We start from the raw sequence: 20795 nt of genomic DNA on the forward strand, positions 1-20795 counted from the left end.
CGTGACACAATGCACGCGGCCGGAGTACATCGCCGCTTCACCATGCCCTAGACCAAACCCTAGAGTTTTGCTATGTCTCCCTGATGCTGTAGCATCACTCGCCTAGCCATGTCGTTGCTGGAGACAATGATCCCACCACCGAGCACCTCCGCCGTGCCACCATTGTCATCGGCGAGGTAGCTCCGGCGAACCGCTGAGCCAACCAAGGGCACCAGTCGACGTGGGATGTCGAGTAGGTCACGATGGTGAAGATGCTACCGTCGGCGAGCTCGCCATTGCTGAGCTCTGGTCGGTTAGCACTGTCCTCTGCTCCTGTCTCGCTAATGCATGGGCCCGTTGACCCACGGGGCCTGGCTGTCAGTCAGGGTTTTTAATTTTTTCTTTATTTATGATTCCAAATTTGTAGCAAACTTCAAAAATTTATATCTTGAGCAAGGAGTGTTCAATTTGGGTGAACCAAATTTTGTTGGGTTAATCATGAAATGTACTATTTGATAAAAATATAAAACCTACTGTTTAGGATATTTTTCTAGGGGAATTAAATTGAGCTAGTTAAGTGCTTTTAGAATAGTTTCTATCTTGTAAAATGCATATCTTGAGCTAGGGAAGTGCAAAAATTGTGATTCTAATTTTTTTGGTCTTGTGTTGACATGCTATAGCTAGGAAATATACTAAACCTACAGTAGTCATACTTGGAATATGGTCTTCCTATTTAATCTTACATAATTGCTAGTTTCTAGTGAAAATAAATGGGGTGAAAATACATAACTTATGATCATGCAAATTTTTACAGTGTTCTTATGCTAGGATGGGAGTAAGAAAAATAGGAAATCTGTTGTTTGGCACTTTGCACTAGGTTAAACTATTTTTGCTAAAATAAGCCTATGCAACTTGTCATTTTTGCTAAAATATAACAACCTCTACGAGGCATCGACGGTAGCAGTTCAATCGACTACGATCGTAGCATCTATGAGCTATGGTGACATGCAACAAAGGGTGAGGGAGGCAGGAGAGGCAATGGTGGTGTCTGGCCACCGGTGAGCCCGTGCTCGGTGGCGCACCACGACCATGGTGGCGATGGTGGCATGGCAATGTGGCTTCACCTATGCTTGTCTAGTGGCGCTAGTTGCTCAAGGTGGCATAGATCACGGCAGAGCTACATGCGAGGTGGATTGGGTGATGGTGCAGCAGTGGTGACACACTTGGCCGACGACAACACGGTGGCGGTGGTGCAACGCTTTGGTCTACTCTAGAGCCGCACGCGAGCGAGATGGAGAGGGCGAGAGAGTGAATGAACGTGTGAGAGCGAGGGCGACCGAGTGCTCGCCTTTGTGGCATGGCAGGGCGGGCCGGTCCTGGTGTACGGCCGCCACACAGCGCGTGGCCTACGCTGCTCGGCCACGACGTGCGTGGCAAGGCCGGTTTAAGTTTGGATGAAACGGCCTGAAACTCGATTTTCTCTCCACCATAACTCCTAATTCGTGCAGCGTTTTGGTAAACCAATTTCACCAATTTGTAGAGCTACATGAGTACTATAAGTTTGCTTAAGGAAGTTTTGTCTAATTCCTAATGGTTTGCAAAGTAAAAATCACCAAAGGTAGCTACAAGGAAACTGGGAATCAACTTTAGACTTGGAAAAAATTGAGTTTCAAAACAGCATTAAGTTGATTCTTGTGAGCCCTATTTGACCATGTTAGACACTGAATTAGCTCATGAACCTAAAACAAAGTTTGTTAACCATGTCAAGAACTACAACTTTTATTAAGGGTGCACTGCCATGCAAACACTCTAGGCTATAGTTCAACTTTGATCATAGTAGGATCATGAAAAATGACATTATGAGTAAACTAGGACTTAGAAGCAAAATTGGCCATGTCATGAATACAAACATTATTCCATTTACCATCCTAGACATGTCTGAGGTGTTTTTGTGACCTCACAACCATCTCTTACATTGGTCACACATGATCAAGGGCATATGCATGTATATAATCAGCATCACATGTGATAATATGTAAAGAATAAGATGAAATTCCATATGCTCATGCTTATGAATGCTAGGATGATGCTTGTGCTCATAAAATACAAGTGCCAAATGCAATGCTTAACACTAGGGTGTTATAGCCCCTCCCCCTTATAGAAATCTCACCCCAAGATTTGAAAGACCTACCATTTTTCATAAAAGGTGGGATAAACCTCACGTAAATAATCCTCCCGTTCCCATATGGCATCTTGTTCGCCATGGTTATTCCACACCACTTTGTAGAACTTGATGACCCTGCTCCGGGTCACTCTTTCCATTTCTTCCAACACTTGGATTGGTTTTTCTTCATAAGTCAAATCTGACTGGAGCTTAATATTGATGGGTTCAATGTCTTCATCAGGTATGCGAAGACACTTTTTAAGTTGAGGAACATAAAAGACATTGAATATGGCTCACATCTCAGGAGGTAACTAGAGCTTGTAAGCTACCCTTCCACTTTGCTCGATGATCTTGTATGGGCCTACATATCTAGGTGCTAGTTTGCTTTTCACCCCAAACCGTTGCACCTTTTCATGGGTGATACCTTGAGGTATATGTAGTCACCTACCTCAAATTCGATAGGCCTTCTTCTCTTGTCAGCACAACTCTTTTTCCTAGACTGAGTGGCTTTCATATGTTGTTGGATAATATGCACTTGCTCTTCGGCTTCTGCGACAAAATCAATGCCATAGTATCTTCTTTCTCTAGGCTCAACCCAATTCAAAGGAGTTCTACATTTTTGATCATACAAAACCTCAAAAGGATCCATCTTGATGCTCTCTTAATAACTATTGTTGTAGGAAAACTCGGCTAAAGGTAGCTATTTTTCCCATGAACCCTTGGAAGAGATTACACATGCTCTCAACATATCTTCTAAGATTTGATTTACTCGCTCAGTCTGCCTAGAGGTCTGAGGGTGATATGCTAAGCTTTGAACGAGGTTGGTACCTAACTGCTTGTGCAAGTGCTCCCAAAATTGAGCAGTGAATTGAGATCCCCTATCTGACACAATTGTTCTTGGTACCCCATGCAAGCGTACTATCTGAGCTATGTATATTTCTGCATACTAATGTGGTCGATTGTTGGTTCTTATGGGAATGAAGTGTGCGGATTTGGTCAGACAGTCTACAATTACCCATATCGAGTCAAAACCCTTTTGAGTGGGTGGGAGTCCAATAATGAAATTCATGCTAATCTCCTCCCACTTCCATCCTAGAACAGACAAAGGTTGGAGCAATCTGGTAGACTTCAAATGATTAGCTTTGACTCTACTGCAATTATCACACCTAGCGACATAGATGGCGATCTCTTTCTTCATCTTGGTCCACCAAAAATGGGTTTTTAAATCTTGATACATTTTGATACTACTCGGATGGATGGACAACTTGGATGAATGAGCTTCATCTAGGATTTGATTTCTAAGTTCACGGACCTTCGGTACCACAAGTCGGTCCTTGAACCATAGCACGCCTCTTTCATCTAACCTAAAATGTTTGGTTTCATGTTCTTTCATCTTTCTCTTGATATGAAACACACCTACATCTGTCTTCTATAGTTCTATGATTTTACTCTCAAGTGAACAACTAACAGTGATATTGCGTAGCACAACAGGACACAATAGATTAAACCCATCTTCCAACAAGGCTTCTAAGGTGTTACAATGAGATTTCCGACTAAGTGCATCTGCTACAACATTGGCTTTTCCCGAATGATAGTGCACTTCCAAATTATAGTCCTTAATCAGCTCTAACCATCTATGCTGTCTCATGTTTAGCTCTGGTTGAGTGAAGATATACTTGAGACTTTTATAGTCAGTGTATGTGACATGCGTTTCCCAACAAGTAATGTCTCCATATCTTCAATGTATGAACAACTGCAGCAAGTTCTAAATCATGTGTAGGGTAGTTGACTTCATGCCTTCTCAACTGTCTAGAAGCATATGCAATAACTTGACCTTCTTGCATAAGCACACACCCTAAACCTGTACCCGATGCATCACAAAACACATCAAAAGGCTTTTCAACGTCGGGTTGTGCCAGAACAGGAGCAGTGGTTAGCAAGGTTCGCAGAGTGTGAAAAGCAGCCTCACACTCTGGAGTCCAATTAAACCTTTCATCCTTCTAAAGTAATCTGGTTATGGACTTAGCTATCTTAGAAAAATCTAGAATGAAACGTCGATAATAACCTGCTAACACTAGAAAACTTCAAACTTCATGAACCGAAGTCAGGACCTTCCAATCCACGACCTCTTGAACTTTAGATGGATCTACAGAAATTCCATTTTCTGACAATACATGACCTAAGAAAGGTACTTTTCGTAGCCAAAATTCACACTTGCTAAACTTTGCATACAATTTATGCTCTCTCAGCCTAGATAAGACAACTCTCAGATGCTCTGCATGATCTGCCTCATTCTTAGAGTAAATGAGGATATCATTGATAAACACGACCACAAACTTGTCAAGCTCGGGCATGAACACCAAATTTATTAGATACATGAAATAGGCTGGAGCATTTGTGAGTCCAAAAGACATGACCAAATACTCATACAAGCCGTATCTAGTGGAGAACGTTGTCTTAGGTATATCCTCTGGCCTAATCTTAATCTGGTGGTAGCCTAATCTCAATTCGATCTTAGAGAATACTTTTGCTCTTGCCAATTGATCAAACAAAATATCAATACAAGGCAAAGGGTACTTGTTCTTAATGGTTATGGCATTAAGTGGCCTATAGTCCACACACATCCATAATGATTTGTCCTTTTTCTTCACAAACAAGTTGGGACAACCCTAGAGAGATGAACTAGGTCAAATAAGACCTTTGTTCAAAAGTTCTTATAGCTAAATTTTAAGTTCTGCTAACTCATTAGATGGCATCCTATAGGGTCTTCTTGAGATAGGTGTTGTACCTGGCACTAACTCAATTCTAAATTCCACATACCTATCAGGTGGCAAACCAGGCAACTTATTTGGAAATACATCTAGAAACTCACAAACTATAGGAATATCACTGAGAGTAGTGGTTTGGATGGCACAAGACAAGTTTTGAAGATCAAAACTTCTAGCAAGTGGCACTAGGAAAGCACCATCCCCTTTAGGTTCCCTCAACATAATGGTTTGAGTGGATGTGTCGATAAGAACTCTATGCCCACTCATCCATTTCATTCCCAAAATCACATCTATGGCTAATCCTGGCAATACTATGAGATCCATGGTATACTCCCTCTCTTGGATGGAGATAAGAACATCTCTAACTATTTGGTTTGTAGAGATAGTAGCCCCAACTAAACTTATACTATAACCACCCTTGTCTACCTCAATTATCTTCTAATCATGCTTAGATACAAATGTTTGGCTCATAAATGAATGTGAGGCTCTAGAATCAAATAAAACAATTGCGGGGTGTTTGTTAACAAGAAACATACCAGCGGTCACAACTTCCCCTATGGGAATCTCCACCATGACTGTATAGTGCACGTACCCAAGATGTGCCTTAGGATTGGCCTACTTCTTATTACCCTGGTTTGGATTTCCATTCCTCTTGGGATAGAGGCACTCCTTGGCCCAGTGGCCTGTCTAATTGCAATTGAAGCACTGCTGATTACTTCTTGGCCCTATTGAGCTTCCTTGGCTTGTGTTACCCTTGGGCAGGGCAATGGTGAATGCCTTGCAAAATACCTTCTAAGGTCGACTAGCCTGGGCTTTCTACTGAGGAGGCCTAAACTTAGGCGCTGGAGGATAGAACTGTGGCCTGGCTGCCATAGGAGCTTTGGACTGAGATGATCCTAAGGCAGCAGCCTCAGCTACTCGCTTGCGATCCTTTGCTGCTGCATGTAGGTTGTTCTGATTTTCTTGGGTTAGGGCATCACTGACGAACTTATTATATGTAGCACATTTAGCATTGGCCATTGTTTTCATCAACTTAGTGCCAAGGCCTCTCTTGAAGCTTTTTATTTTCTTCTCTTCTATATTCACAAACTCTGGGGCATATCTGGATAAGTTGTTGAATGCATGCATATACTCTGTCAGGGTCTTTGTCCCTTGTGTGAGCTTCATAAACTCAGCGGCCTTCATCCGCATCAACCCCGGGGGAATATGATGCCCCCTAAATGCTGCCTTGAATTGCTCCCAAGTAACATTTGCTCTAGCAGGTAAGGCAGACAAATAATGAGTCCACCAGATACATGCAGGCCCCTACAGTTGATGCGATGCATACTTGGCCTTCATCATTTCGGTGACCCTCAATAGATAGAAGTTCTATTCAATAGTGTTCAACCACTCATCAGCCTGGAGCGGTTCTTCTGCCTCTTTAAAGATAGGAGGCTTAGTCTCTAGAAAGTCCTTGAATGTACTGTATTGATTTGGCTCTGGCCCCTAATTCTGTTGGTGGGCACGAGCAGTGTTTCTTCCATTGTTCGCTGGCTTCCCAAGAATTGCGTGAAAAATTCATTCGTGGAGGGTGGCGGTGGTGGTGGTAGGTCATCATCATTACCACCCTGACTGGTGCCAGCCCCTATGCGAGTGTGAGTCATCTGCAAAATTGTATCAATAAGTGATTATTGGATGATGTCATGAATTGTAGAAGAATGTGTAATCATTCCAAACTAAATTTGTTGGAGAGAATTTAAATTCATACAATAAAACAGAGGCATAATTATTCATTCTCACAACATATAATCACCAATTTGATCACTTATCGCTCTCGCAATGCGTTAACATGCATGTCATATTTTTACCAGTAAAACGAAACTAGAATTTCATTAAAGTTTATACCACAGTGGACCATCATGCAAGGTTCCAATATTACATCAACGATACATTCGAAGATCAAAACTTAAGCTACATGTCCATTACATAAGATAGCAGAGGATAACATCTAGCGCACCAAACTAGTCACTAAAGCTGCTCTACACATCAACATGGTCACTATCGAGGTCGGATAGAGCCTCGCCCTCATCCACGGGCACCACTTCTTCCTCCTTCCAACCATCATCTCCAACAAACATTTCTAGATCTCCTTCTTCCTCATCGGATCAGGTGTAGTTGGTTGTTCAGAAAATGCACCTCATGATGAAGATCAACCACCACGTTCTGGGTATGAGCAAGCTGATGGCGCAAATCCCACTCAACCCATGCCTATTGCGCAGCCTCAGCTTCGACTCTATCACGTGCTGCTTCTGCTAGGGCTGCATGGTTGTTGGCTAAGATCCGCTGGCGCGTAGCAGTGAATGGCCTTGGCAGCGAGTGGCGTCTAGCTGCTCTCAGCAGTCTTGCTAGCATAGCCTGATCATCTGCTCTTGCCGCTTAAGCGGCAGCTCTCTACTGATCGACCCATTCCATCTGAGTCTAGAGGGCTCCCAATGCAGGTATAAGTTTCATCGGTGTCCCAACAAGCCTCCCTAGCTACCTTCTTGTGCTTGCGCACACGCTTCCTCAGCTTCCGTTGTGCAGCTTCGGCTCTCATGAGCCTATCCATACAAGTGGTATAGGACTCCTGCCAAAAGTCCTGGTTGTCCGAACGAGCATAAAACATCTTCATCACAGCGAACATAGCACTCATAGCGGGACTAGAACTCTCTACCCACTCATCCTGGTCTCGAATCAACGCATTGCGGTTACGTTGTGCCCAAACTGCTATAGATGGATCCACTTGAGGAAAAGTATCAGATGCACCGTCGGTCAACTCATCCCTATGCTGCTGACAAATCTGGCTCAGCACCTCAAAAGCAACTACTTGGTCACCTTCCCAAGGAGTTTTTCCCTCAGAATTCGCCTTCCACTCCTACCATAGGGGTGCTTGGGTACGAGCAGGTATGGTTAGCTGCACCTCATACCATGGTTGTCCTTCTAGATATCCCACATTCCAGAAGTAGCGGGGCAGTTCGGTATACCCCACAAAGTGCAGTACACTCCAGAGCAGGGCAGGGGTACCGAAGATCTCTAGGAAAGTCTCACCCCTAGCTGATGTTGCCATCTGTACCAACAAAATATGGTGTAACTCTTTGTGAGAACAACGTTATAATAGAAAAGAGTTACTTAACTGGAATAAGAAACTTATAAGGGGAGGAACAATGCAAGTATGTAATGAATGATTTATCATGATGCATGCACGTTCCATACGTCCTCACAAACTTAGAAAAATTGAAACTTCTAGCGACATACATACGTTCTCTCATAAATAACGTAACTAGTCGGACTACACGTTTCATTGTTAGTGTACCTACACAAGAGTTTTATACCTCACAACCTGGTATAATGTTTTCAGTTGACTTTTGACTTGTCTAATATTCTTTTATAAACTTTTTGGATTGTCATATGTAAGTGTTATTACAATGTATGTGCTCTGTTTAATAGCCACTGTGTCATCATTTAAGCTATAGCTATCGGCTAATGGCAAAACATCAATTCCTACTACTAGGTCCATTGGTGCTACGTTTGTATGTTGTAGGTATATTACAATGGGAACTCAATTACCATTCTGTTTCATGTAAATTTGCAAATTAATATTAAGAGGCACCATACCTAGGTCCAGAAACTCCAGATAGATTTGCTGTGTGAATATGTCATACCATCACAGTTCTAGCTGGATTGTGTAATCATTAACGTAAGAAATTATCTATTCTCACTTCATCATACAACCTGAAGTCTATATTTGAAAATTAAAATAGTATGAATGTCAACTATTTCACAGTTTTATATGCACCTAAAGCTAACCCTTTTCCTGTTGGAGAAGCTTCCAAAGAAAGTTGATAACTTCATTCTGGGCAAATATAGTATCCTAAAACCATAGATAACAAAATCTAAGGCATACCTTATTAAACCACATAAACCTTTCAAAATGTTCATTGCTCAATTTTGTTTATTTCCTAACACTCTGAAGAAAAAATAACAAGTGGGATTCTACAGATGACGGAAGACCTCCCATCACTCCATGCAGGCAATCATTCTCCAACGCTTAATATACCAAACTTTTGCTAGTAGTGCTGACAAGTAAATACCCTTCTTCAACAAGGAACTTGTCTTCATTCCATCAGGGACAAACTTCTGGCCAACACTCTTAGGGTGCAACTGGTCAGCACAACACGTCAAAGAAGCGGTTGGCTGAGCCAGCCCGGGTTCGAGTCACAGGCACCATCTTCTTAAGACGAAAATCAGGGGGACGTCTCTCTCGCTGAGCGTACCCAGTGCAGAGAGCTCCCGCTCTGTGCGGGGTCTGAGGAAGGGTGTTAGTGGCAAGCCTTGCCCTCGCCTGTGCAATGCGAGGAGACCGCGACTCGAACCCGTGACCTTCCGGTCACAGGCGGTAAGACTCTACCGCTTGCACCAGGCCCGCCCTTCACGTCTCTCCCCCTCGTCGAGCCTTTTTTTTTCAGGGACAAACTTCTGGTAGGTTTTCCAGAACTCTTATTATCACCCTCCTTTGTTTCACTCGCAACTCCTACAAACGAAACTACAGGATGCACCTCAATTTAAGTGATTTGTCACTTATTTACGCTAATCCTTCATTGGCATGGAAACACCCTAGTTGTTAATTAACTGCAACCAATATTTTCACTGTTGTATGGTGCCACACCCATGAATCCTCCCCGATGTTCATCTCAATGAGCAATGTTACCTGTACCCAACCATTCTACTCTTATTCCTGTCAAACAACAATGACAAATGACAACTTCGCTTGTTTGTGGCATCCTTAGTTGAGGATCAAGTGACCATGCTACTCGGTGACCACTACAAGTACCACCATGTTCCTCAAGCGGGCTATTTTTACAGCATCTACTGTCCATCACTATCACCAGTCACTCATTCGTAATCGTAACAAACAACAACACACTCAGGCCATTGCAATCGTAACAAACTGCTTGAGAAATTGGATCTATGATGATTACAAGCGGAACTAAAATTTCCAACATAAAAACAAGTCATCAAGAAGCCTTAAACACCAAGGTACGGTATGGTTCCTAAATTGCCTGTTTGTTTTCTTATGAACCGCTTGGCAATACGTGTTTTCTTTGCATAATTGTTCCTTCCTGGCGTTCTTCTGAGACGTTTCCTTGACTTCAATCAAGTTGGCACTTACAAGTTACGTTTCATTGCATACATGAAAACAAGACCCTTTAACATGTCACTGATCTTCATTGACAACCGCAAAAACCACTCTGGTTCCGTCATAGGGCAGCTCCAGATCAACTGACAGGTCAATATACAGCGCGGAGACTTAATACCATACAGCCTTTTTCAGTTGTCAAGAGTTACAGAGAAACCAATATCATGCAAATGCCCAGAATGATGCAGAAAAGTGCAGATACAGTAAAATCTAAGTTCTCGGCTAACCTTGCAAATTTCCTCCATTGGATCATTGATCGAGGCAGGATCACCATTTGGTGGTGGTAATCACATCCGTGATCATCCAAGCATTCCATGGCAGATAGTCTGCAAGAAACAACCCCAAAGACACTATTCATATATTCATCCAACAATGTGGCACGAAAACGCGTCGCAATGCGAAACAGATGACAAGTGAACGGCTCACTACCATGGATACCGGAGACCCCTTGCCGCATCCGCCATTCCTCCTTATCCACCTAGCAAATCCCAAGAGCACGATAGCGCGCTGATCAGGAGCCAGGCAGGTGATGAGGTCCCGCACGCTCTCCGCACCTCCGGCCGCCGGCCATGCCCTCTCCGCACCCTGACCAGCTCGCAGCCCATCCACGAACAACTTGTCACCTCCCGCCGCCGCCGCCGCCGCCACCAAGGCGGTAGCAGAACGCCCTGACCCGAGCATTGGCGGGGAGTTGGCGCGCAAAGCCCTAGCCGGGGTCGACTATTGAACGGAGGTGGGCGAAGACGGAGACGGCGAAGCGCCGCCAGTGGACGAAGGTGAGGCTGCAGGTGGATCTAACGCCGGTCCGAATTTTGTAAAATGGCCCCTGATTTCGTCGCAACTATTCATCGTGGTCCAAATATTTGTACATTAGTCCTCAGATATTTTCATATAAGGCCTTGTTTAGATTGCAAATTTTTGCAATCTGGACACTGTAGCACGTTTCGTTTGTATTTGACAAACTTTGTCCGATTATGGACTAACTAGGCTCAAAAGATTCGTCTCGTGATTTACAACCAAACTGTGCGATTAGTTATTTTTTTTACATATATTTAATGCTCCATGTATGCGTCCAAAAATTGATGTGATAGAGAGAGAGTGAAAAAACTTGAAATTTAGAGGTGATCTAAACAAGGCCTAAGTCCCTAATTGGATTGCCATGGGAGAGAGAAGCAAAGCATGGCAAATTGGCAAGCAGTGTTCTAGCCGGATTTTACTCTAGTTTTCTACATGTCAAAATGTCAAATGATGGAGGATTGTATTCGCTCTTGTCTTGCATTTTGCACATTTGCTCACTTTTTCTATTCCGAAACCTTGGTTATGCAAGAACACAAGAGTATCAGCGACAAAAAAGTGGATAATTCTGATCATGCGACTGTCGTTGCAAATCAAGCACGAAAACACCATTCAGTTTTTAGCTGAGTTCCCATTCCATTTAGTTCAAGAACTAATTTCCAAAGATCGGTCATAACTAACATTCTTGCAGATTTGCCATTTCCAAGCTTCAAACAGAATTCCTCCTGGCGATGAGAAACAACTCCAGAGCCATGGCGCAAGAGAGCATGAGACATGCAACAGCAACAAAATACAAACCAAGCCCGAGTTTCATTACATTACGGTTACATTACTGAGTTCAAGTTTTCAGCACACCACAAAAGTACGAATCAAGTCCACACAAGCTTCAAGCACACTACAATTCATCACCAACAAAGAAGTTCTGACGCTTAACAGACTCCACACATAGCACAGTTCCAGTACCTCTGAAACTTCAGACGAGTCCGAAGTATCAGGCTTTATTATTCAGAGAGATAAGGTGAAACCATTTAGAAGTTGGTTGGTCGATAGTACAACCAACTAGGTTTTTTTTTTAGGCAAAGGATGTTCCACCCACCACCACAGGATCCCAGAAACTAGGTTTCAGAGTTTCTAGGAGAATTAGGCGGGTTGAGTGGAACGCTCAGCAATGCCTTCAGCCAAGAATGATTTGCCTACCGGAAGCCAAACGATGGGAGGGACAATCCCTGACCCTGGAGCTGGAAACTGCCAGCAGTCACCAGCTCCTAGCATTTGGCTGTCCGGCAACCCCTCTAGTCATGCTTTCAGGAGGTCGCAGCAGACTTCAGAGGCTGCTGCCCACTTGAAGGGGTTACCGACGACCCCATGATCGCCGTCCATGATGCTCGGGAGCGGGGTGAAGAAGGGCGTGCAGAGGTGATCCAAGCTGTGGTAGTGATCCATGTCTTCACGATCGTACATGCTTGACACCTCCGAACCCGACAAGCTGGAGACGCTGCTCGGGTTGCCCAGGTCTGACTGCTGGATCTCTGAACTTGGAGACGCCACCTGGCGCATAAGGGGGTTGCTGAACGTTGCCTTGCTGCCTCCACCAGCATCCTTCCCGTTGGATTGTTTCTTTGTGTTCAGGAAACGTCCACCAGAGCCTCGTGGGCGACGTAGTGCATGCTGATGGCGTGACTCATGAAGATATGGCTGCATCATGAAGGCAGTAACATGAATGTAGTGGTAGAAGACAACAGAAGGCATGGCATGGTGATACAGCATCATTCAGTCAAAGGTGACAATTAAGGATTTCAGTTCATAGTTTGAGATGTGAGAGAGTGATTCATGGAGATATGGATGCACCATCAGATGCAAGACGACAGAAGATATGATGCATGGCATGGTGATATAGCATCATTCAGTCATACGTGACAATTAAGTAGTTCAATTAATAGTTTTAGATATGAGAGCATGACTCATAGAGACAGCTGACTGCATAAATGCTACTAAGACAACAGAAGATTTGTTGCATGGCATGGTGATATAGCATCAGTAAAAAGTGACAGTTAAGGAGTTCAATTAATAGTTTGAGATGTGCAAGATACCTTTCTGGCTTTGACCAGCCTATTTTCCCTCTCTGCTTTGGCACGGGCACAGCGTCGACGCACAATAGCGTCATATTGCTTAGCATTCACATAAATTGGTGCTTCTGTTGGCATATTCAGTGGTATAAGCATACGACCTCCAGGCTGCATCCACAAACATAAATGCTGGAAGATAAGCAATAAGATCTACTCATAATTATTCTACGGATTTCCTACTTGAAAAGGGAAGCATCAAACAAAGATATCTCCTTTCTTCTATATCCTCATTAATTCGGATACAATCCATGGAAAAGATATTGCTTCAGCATAGCATTTATAAAGAAATCTCACCAGATTATAGCTATATTATATCTGCTCATTTAAGGACAGACATTTATTCCCTGGGTTACATTGTATTCCTTTTTTTTATGGTATAATATCCCTTTCTACATCCTCATTAATCATAATGCAATCCATGGAAAAGATATGGCTTCAGCCCTGTATTTATAAAGAAAATCTCACCAGATTATAGCTATTATTACAACTGCTCATCCAACTATAGTACATTTGTTCTATGGGTGACATTGTATTTCTTTTATTTTTTTTCATGGTAGAATACTATATTAGTCTATTATTTTTATTTATTTATGAAATAGATAGGCAGTAGAAGGTAAGTTTACAGTACATTTAAGGTACAGGTGAATTCCGTGTTCATTCAACAATACACACAGCATTAAAAACAGTTTTGAGAAAGAGAAGGAAAAACTGAAAAGAAATATCACATAAATCACTGAAAATGTGGAATCGACCACTGAAATGAGTTCTGCTTTTTACATATATCATATATGTATTACCATATTAGTTTTGTGATATATTGGTATATTACCACAACAACAACAATCAGCCAAACAAATTTCATATGTCCGACCCAAAACCAACAGAACATACCGTTGCCCCCATTGGATAAGGAGAAAGCAGGCCATAGTGTTGGTCAGCATAAGAATTATCAGCAGAAATCTAACACCACAGAAAATCAGTCAGCAGTCAGCAGCTGAGAGTGAAGATGCATTTTGAATTCTGAAGATAGGGAAAATGCACTACAATTTTAATCACAAAGAGGTAAATGGACAATCATACCATTGATTGACCAAGGCCCAACTCAAAACGACCATTGTATATTGCAAATGGTGATTGCAAAGCAACAGTGGCAGAGTGCTCAGAACCTTTCTTCCCTTTACCTGAAACCAAATGCCACAAAACATAGAAGCACTCAGGAATGGTCCTTGTACTTTAAAACGGAAGTAAAGTATGCATGCATCAACATTCAAGTTGCCATAGCCAAGGAACTGTTCAAGCAAAACTGATAATTCCGATAACTAAGAAAAGAAACCTATTTAGTATCATCAACAATTAAATGACAGTACATATGAAAGAACATCATCTATGAGTTCCTGAACCGATGACACTGTAATTTGTGGTGTCCGATTAGCAATACCAGGGCCTGTTTGTATCCTATTCAACATGAACCTCAGCAGTTTTTGGTGTCAGTGTATTCAAAACTTGGACAGCACCAACACACTAGCAAAAGGCAGTTGTTTGGCTTGTGACCCTGACAATTCGTTGCCATTGGCAAAATATGGGATGGGAAATGCAACCTTAACAACACTTGCTAAAATTGTTAGTGTGACACATATCATTTTGGAGGCTGTGTGTGTGGTGCGATGTTATCAAATTGTCGAATTGATCAGCCATGGCACCGATCATCCCAACTAATCAGGATTAGTCATGATTGATCGTGACTAATCATAGTGAATAGCTGATAACCATGGCACCGATCAGCCCGACTAATCGCGACTAGTTAGACGACCTGATAACATTGACTGTGGTGTGGGTGTGTGTGTTGTTGTTGGGGGGGGGGGGGGGGCAAAGTATAGCTAAATAAGGTCTTGTTTTGTGTGTTGAACTGCAAGGAATATAATGGTGTAACCTTATTGCAAATCAGATAAACTCCAGGATTCAAAATCATTTGAAGTTTGCTAAAGCAAAGACAAATAATCCAACCAACAGCAGCATGCCATATTTGGTATGGTGTGCACAGGAACCAAACCAAATAAGCCCGACGTGTGCAAGTATAAAAGAGGATCAAATTTGTGTAACAACTAGAAATGTCTTTTTTTCTGATAATCCTTGTTTAATTGCATAGCAAACAAATGTCTTTTGGTGGTAGACTTTCGTTTTCAAGTGCGTGCCCGTAGGGATAAACAAGCTAAGATTGAAAGAACAAAGTGGTGGAAACTGAAAGGGGAGACGTCAGAGGTATTCTGGGAAAGGGTTATCAAAGAGGGCTCTTGGAAGGAAGAAGAGGACATAGAAGGTGGCCTCAGAGGTGTGTGGAGTAACCAAAGGAAGTGGAGGCGAGGCTAAAGATACTTGGTGGTGGAACGAGGAAGTCCAAAGGACTATTAAGGAGAAGAAAGAATGCTATAGACGCTTTTACCATGACAGGAGTGTGGACAACATAGAGAAGTACAAGGTGACAAAGAAGACTGCAAAGCGAGCTGTAAGTGTGGCAAAGGGTAGAGCGTACGAGGATCTTTACCAACATTTGAATACGAAGGAAGGAGAGAAGGACATTTATAGGATGGCTAGGGTTTGTAAGAGAAAGACAAGGGACTTCAACCAAGTTAAGTGCATTAAGGATGAAAGGGAGCATCTCTTGGTGAAGGAGGATGAGATCCGACATCGATGGCAAGAGTATTTTGACAAATTGTTCAATGGTGAGAATATGGACACAACCTTTCAGTTGGATGACTCTTTTGATGACACCAATAGGCGCTTTGTACGGAGAATCCAAGAATCTGAGGTCAGAGAGGCGTTGAAAAGGATGAAAGAAGGTAAGGTAATGGGACCGGATGGTATCCCAATCGAGGTGTGGAGATGCCTCAGGGACATAGCTATAGTATAACTAACCAAGATGTTCAACCATATTTTTCGATCGAACAAGATGCCTAATGAGTGGAGGAGAAGTATATTGGTACCGATCTACAAGAATAAAGGGGATATTCAAAGTTGTACTAATTACCGGGGAATTAAGTTAATGAGCCATACTATGAAGCTATGGGAGAGAGTTATCGAGCATCGCTTGAGAGCAATAACGCGGATCTCTATGAACCAATTTGGTTTCATGCCCGGAAGGTCAACCATGGAAGCCATTTTCTTAATAAGACAAGTTATGGAGTGGTATAGGGAGAAGAAGAATGACCTACACATGGTTTTTATTGACTTGGAGAAGGCTTATGATAAAATACCAAGGAATGTTATGTGATGGGCTTTGGACAAACATAAAGTCCCAACGAAGTACGTCGGGCTCACTAAGGACATGTACAACAATATTGTGACTAGAGTTCGAACAAGTGATGGAGACACAGATGACTTCCCAATTAGGATAGGACTACATCAAGGGTCAACTTTGAGCCCTTATTTATTTGCCTTAGTGATGGATGAGGTCACAAAGGACATACAAGGAGACATCCATTGGTGTATGCTTTTCGCGGACGATGTAGTGCTAGTTGATAAAAGCCGGACAGGAGTGAATCAGGAATTAGAGTTATGGCGGGAGACTTTGGAGTCCAAAGGTTTTAGACTTAGTAGAACTAAAACTGAGTATATGAGATGTGACTTCGGTACTACTACTCGGGACAAGGAAGATATTAGTTTAGAAGGTCAAGTAGTGCCTAGGAAGGATACCTTTCGATATTTAGGATCAATGCTACAGAGAGACGGGGATATTGATGAAGATGTTAGCCATAGAATCAAAGCAGGGTGGATGAAGTGGCGGCAAGCATCTGGTGTCTTATGTGACAAAAGGGTACCACAGAAGCTAAAAGGCAAGTTTTATAGGACGGTGGTTAGACCTGCTATGTTGTATGGTGCAGAATGTTGACCTACGAAAAGATGACATGTTCAACAGATAAGTGTCGCGGAAATGCGTATGTTGCGTTGGATTTGCGGTCCTACAAGAAGGGATCGAATTCGGAACGATGATATACGTGATAGATTAGGGGTAGCATCAATTGAAGAAAAGCTTGTCCAACACCGGTTGAGATGGTTTGGACATGTCCAACGGAGACCTCCAGAGGCACCGGTGCGTAGTGGAATCCTAAGCAAGATAGTAACGTGAAGAGAGGCAGAGGAAGACCAACTTGGGTAGAGGCAATAAAAGGAGACTTGAAAGAATGGAATATACCCAAAGACTTAGCCTTAGATAGGAGTGCTTGGAAGACAGCTATTCACGTGCCTGAACCCTGGATTGCTTCTGCTGGATTTCAACTCTAGCCTACCCCAACTTGTTTAGGACTTAAAGGCTTTGTTGTTGTTGTATAGTTGTTTCAGGGTCACACCAGCTCGGAATGAGAGAAAAATTCTTACCATCAGAAAATTTCAATATTTGTATGGCACCTATCAAAGATTTTGGTTTCATACCAGGTGCCTGTCAAATAACAGAAACCATATGTATGCTACTTATGGCATGTACATCAAACTTACAGCAAGTCAGCAACCATACCAAGTATTGGTGTGTATTAAGAAAGCACCAAGGAACTTACAGCATGTATGCTACTTCTCTGAATCTAACGCATTAGTCTGTGAAGAAAATCTAAGTGCAGCATATCATGATTATTGGGGAAGAAGAGTTCATCGCTCTTTTCCCATTTTAGCAACTACCAACCGTTGCACACAAGGACAAGTCAAATTTAGAAACAAACAGGGAGTATCCACCCTTGTACCAGGTCCTATAAATAGACGAAATCATGGAATCTTTCTATTTGGCATGATGGATGCCACCATGCTCCTCTTGTCCTAGCCTCTTAGGTAGCGACAGGTATGGATAAGAAACTTTGCCACACTCCTACAACACCTGCTTTCAGTCATGTCAACTACAGATAATCTTTGCTAAATATCAACACAAAATTATGCCTAATGTGCTTCTTGGATTTGAGATAGGTAGTGGGAACAAACACTTAGTTCTAAACCATATTTTTGCATACCGAATCGCCCCTAGCTATGAAATAAGGAGAGCAAACAAATACTGCTAGATTCGTACTCGAAATCTAGATTACTGCAATCTGAATCTTATAGTGCGTCCCTCACATCCCTGAAGCCAAATAATTTCAGCAGATTAAACTAGACCGCTAGTCCCTGCCATGTTCTTGCATAATTTTACTTGCACACTACTGTACAAGCACACACAGGGACAGAAGCCAATCCTCACCTTGATGAGCCACGGAGAGGTTGAGGAGCTCAGGGAGGCCCCTCTCCGGCTGCTGCTGCGCCACAGGAGCCTTGAGCAACGGCACGGGAGGATCCAGCGGTCCCTGGAGGACCTGGAAGCGGCCATCCCGGCTGTGGTCCTCCGGCGACAGGGCGGCCACCGGCCTCCCCAGGCCCAACGGCTCGCCGCACAGCATCGGGGCCGCCGTCGGCCCTGCCCACCACGGCAACGGCGCTCCGTTGGCGGCGGCGTGGCCGAACCCGGCCCCCTCGCGGGTGCTCCTGAAGCTCATCATCTTGCTGGTGGTGCTGCTGGCGGAAGTGTTCTGCTCCGTCTGACGACGTTGACGAGGGATGTGGCTGGCGGGGCACCTAACCGAACCACCAGCTGCTACAATGAAGAACACCCACCAAAGAAAAAAGAAAAAAAAAAAGTGGAGTGAGCATAGCAAGCACCGCACCAGGTTGTGGCAAGAACAAGATGCAGGAGCATTAAAAATCAAAAAAAGAAAAGAGGGAGGGAAAAGAAGAACAAGATGCGGGAGGAGAGGTGAAAGTGAAACTGTAAAAAGGAATTGGAGGGTAAAAAAAATGGTTTAGTGGAGGTTGAAGCAGTGAGGATTAAGGATTGAGGATGGAAGAGGGAGTGTTGAAAAAGGAAAGGGGAACCATAGAGAAGCCGCATGGGGAAATGCAGAAGAGCAATGAAGGCGAGGGAAGCGCGCGGGTCAGTCAGACCAAGAACCGAGGAGACGAGACCCAACAGCTCTGCTCCAAGAAACCCATGAACCAAAGAGGCAGAAAGGGGGCAACAAAAACCATGATTTGTGATGAAAAAAATAGGAGCGCCGTAGAACTCGAATCGAAGTCATATGAATCGGGGGGAATGCAAAGATTTTCAGTTGAATTTACCCCCTCAGAATCCAGAGACCAGCACGGAGAGGAACACGGGGCTCCCTACCAGGCCTGGAGCTCCGTTTGGATTCGAGGGGCAAGAGCCCGAGCAGGAGGTATCAAGAATGCGAGGGCATTCCCGCACAGCAGCAGAAGCAGGAGGAGGAGGAGGAGGAGATAGAAGAATCTGAGTAGGCGCAGCAAGGCACCAAACGGGAAGGATCCAATCCAATTCCAATAGGAGGAGGAGGAAGGCAACAAGAAGCACTCACGTTTCGCTATCCCAGGCTCGCTCCGCAGCAGCAGCAGGGCAGCGGGCGGGGCCGGAACAGGACAAGAAGAACCACCGCAGCTAGCGCTGCCACTGAGCAGAGCACTGCACTGCAGCAGAGAGCAGAGAGAGAGATGTGTGTGACCGTGTGAGTGGCCAAGAAGCACTCACGTTTCGCTATCCCAGGCTCGCTCCGCAGCAGCAGCAGGGCAGCGGGCGGGGCCGGAACAGGACAAGAAGAACCACCGCAGCTAGCGCTGCCACTGAGCAGAGCACTGCACTGCAGCAGAGAGCAGAGAGAGAGATGTGTGTGACCGTGTGAGTGGCCAAGACGAGGCGGGAGGGGAGAGAGAGGACAAGACGGGACGGGGGAGGCGCGTATAAATGGGGGAAGGGGAAGGCTGAAGAAGGCAGCGAGCGTCACTGACACCGATAAAAGGCACGCAGCTGGCTCCGCTGCAATGCAAGTTGTTGAGCGAGCGAGCCAGCAGGGTCCAGCCACGCACCGCGCACGGACGGGGACGATGCAATGGTGTTGTGTTGGATGGCAAATAAAAAAAGGTGGTGTTTTTCTGCTCCCCCAACCTTGGCAAGTGGAAGAAAGGAAGGGGAAGGGGACGGACGGCACTCTTTCCGAGACCATCGTTGTTTGTTCATTGGTATCAGGACGGGATAAATTCGACGAGTGCTGGTTTGTTACGAGAAAAAAAATATTATTAGCTTACTGATAAGCTTTAGCTGAGATCAAGAAGCGAAAAGACGAGTACCTCGAGTGCGGCCGCACAAGAAGCAAGTGGAAGTGATGGTGGCGCGTTAAAGCGGAGCCACCGCGCGCTCTCTGTAATCATGAGTGTGTTTGTTTGCTTTGACAAGGGCCAGGGACAGATCCGGATGGTGCAGATGGATGTGTTTGTTTGCCTTCCACGGACCCCTTGATCCTGCTCACTCTCACGTCTCACTCACCCAGTCACCCGTGCCCAGCGACGCATGTACGTACATACGAGTGATGGATTGTTTGGCTACTATTTCCCTTCGTCGTCCATCGTGCATGACACGAACCCCGTACGTCAAAATTGCGACCGGAGACAAGAGAAGGCGGTCCCGGTCCGGCCCATCTCAGGACATGTCTGCGCAGCGGGTAAGCAAGTTACAGTAACCGGCCTCGTACTTGCTCATGTAGGGGGCCAACCAACCAGGGTTCGGTGGTGTATGTTTCCCTTCCTAAATTTTAAATTTTAGTTGAATGTTGGACACATGTATAGAGTATTAAATATAGACTAATTATGAAATTAATTATATAGTTTGCGACTAATTTGCGAGACGAATTTTTTAAACCTAATTAGTCTATGATTTAATAATGTGGTGCTATAGT

The 20795-nt window shown here is 44.0% G+C and overlaps 1 protein-coding gene and 1 long non-coding RNA gene across 6 annotated transcripts; both read right to left on the reverse strand.

Moving 5' to 3' along the window:
* Positions 1-7899: 7899 nt before the first annotated feature.
* Positions 7900-11108, reverse strand: LOC136506539 (uncharacterized). Of its 2 annotated transcripts, none has more exons than XR_010771637.1 (3): positions 10556-11108; positions 10354-10452; positions 7900-7996 (listed from the first exon to the last, which is right to left on the reverse strand). It is a non-coding gene; the product is annotated as an uncharacterized lncRNA (long non-coding RNA). The 2 variants fall into 2 exon arrangements; XR_010771636.1 differs by lacking the exon at positions 7900-7996 and adding an exon at positions 9912-10209.
* A 604-nt stretch (positions 11109-11712) lies between these two features.
* LOC136509152 (nuclear transcription factor Y subunit A-10-like) lies at positions 11713-20234 on the reverse strand. Of its 4 annotated transcripts, none has more exons than XM_066503979.1 (6): positions 20191-20234; positions 18260-18646; positions 14128-14228; positions 13939-14007; positions 13012-13155; positions 11713-12616 (listed from the first exon to the last, which is right to left on the reverse strand). In XM_066503979.1, exons 2-6 carry the CDS (start codon positions 18552-18554, stop codon positions 12218-12220), a joined length of 1008 nt encoding a protein of 335 aa, XP_066360076.1. In that variant the 5' UTR covers positions 18555-18646; positions 20191-20234; the 3' UTR covers positions 11713-12217. The 4 variants fall into 4 exon arrangements, with proteins under 4 accessions (XP_066360076.1, XP_066360074.1, XP_066360073.1 ...); XM_066503977.1 differs by lacking the exon at positions 20191-20234 and adding an exon at positions 19425-19753; XM_066503976.1 differs by lacking the exon at positions 20191-20234 and adding an exon at positions 19425-19753 and having other exon boundaries at positions 18260-18649.
* Positions 20235-20795: the final 561 nt, after the last annotated feature.

This window comes from Miscanthus floridulus, chromosome 15 (genome assembly GCF_019320115.1).
Source record: "Miscanthus floridulus cultivar M001 chromosome 15, ASM1932011v1, whole genome shotgun sequence".
Classification (NCBI taxonomy): domain Eukaryota; kingdom Viridiplantae; phylum Streptophyta; class Magnoliopsida; order Poales; family Poaceae; genus Miscanthus; species Miscanthus floridulus.

Bases quoted from the DNA above. Each gene is read 5' to 3' on its own strand.
- LOC136509152 (XM_066503979.1), bottom strand. From the start codon at position 18,554: ATGATGAGCTTCAGGAGCACCCGCGAGGGGGCCGGGTTCGGCCACGCC. The intron at 14,229-18,259 runs GTGAGGATTGGC...ATTTGGTTTCAG, and splicing joins CCTCTCCGTGGCTCATCAAG to GTAAAGGGAAGAAAGGTTCT. The intron at 12,617-13,011 runs GTATCTTGCACA...TTCATGATGCAG, and splicing joins GGCTGGTCAAAGCCAGAAAG to CCATATCTTCATGAGTCACG.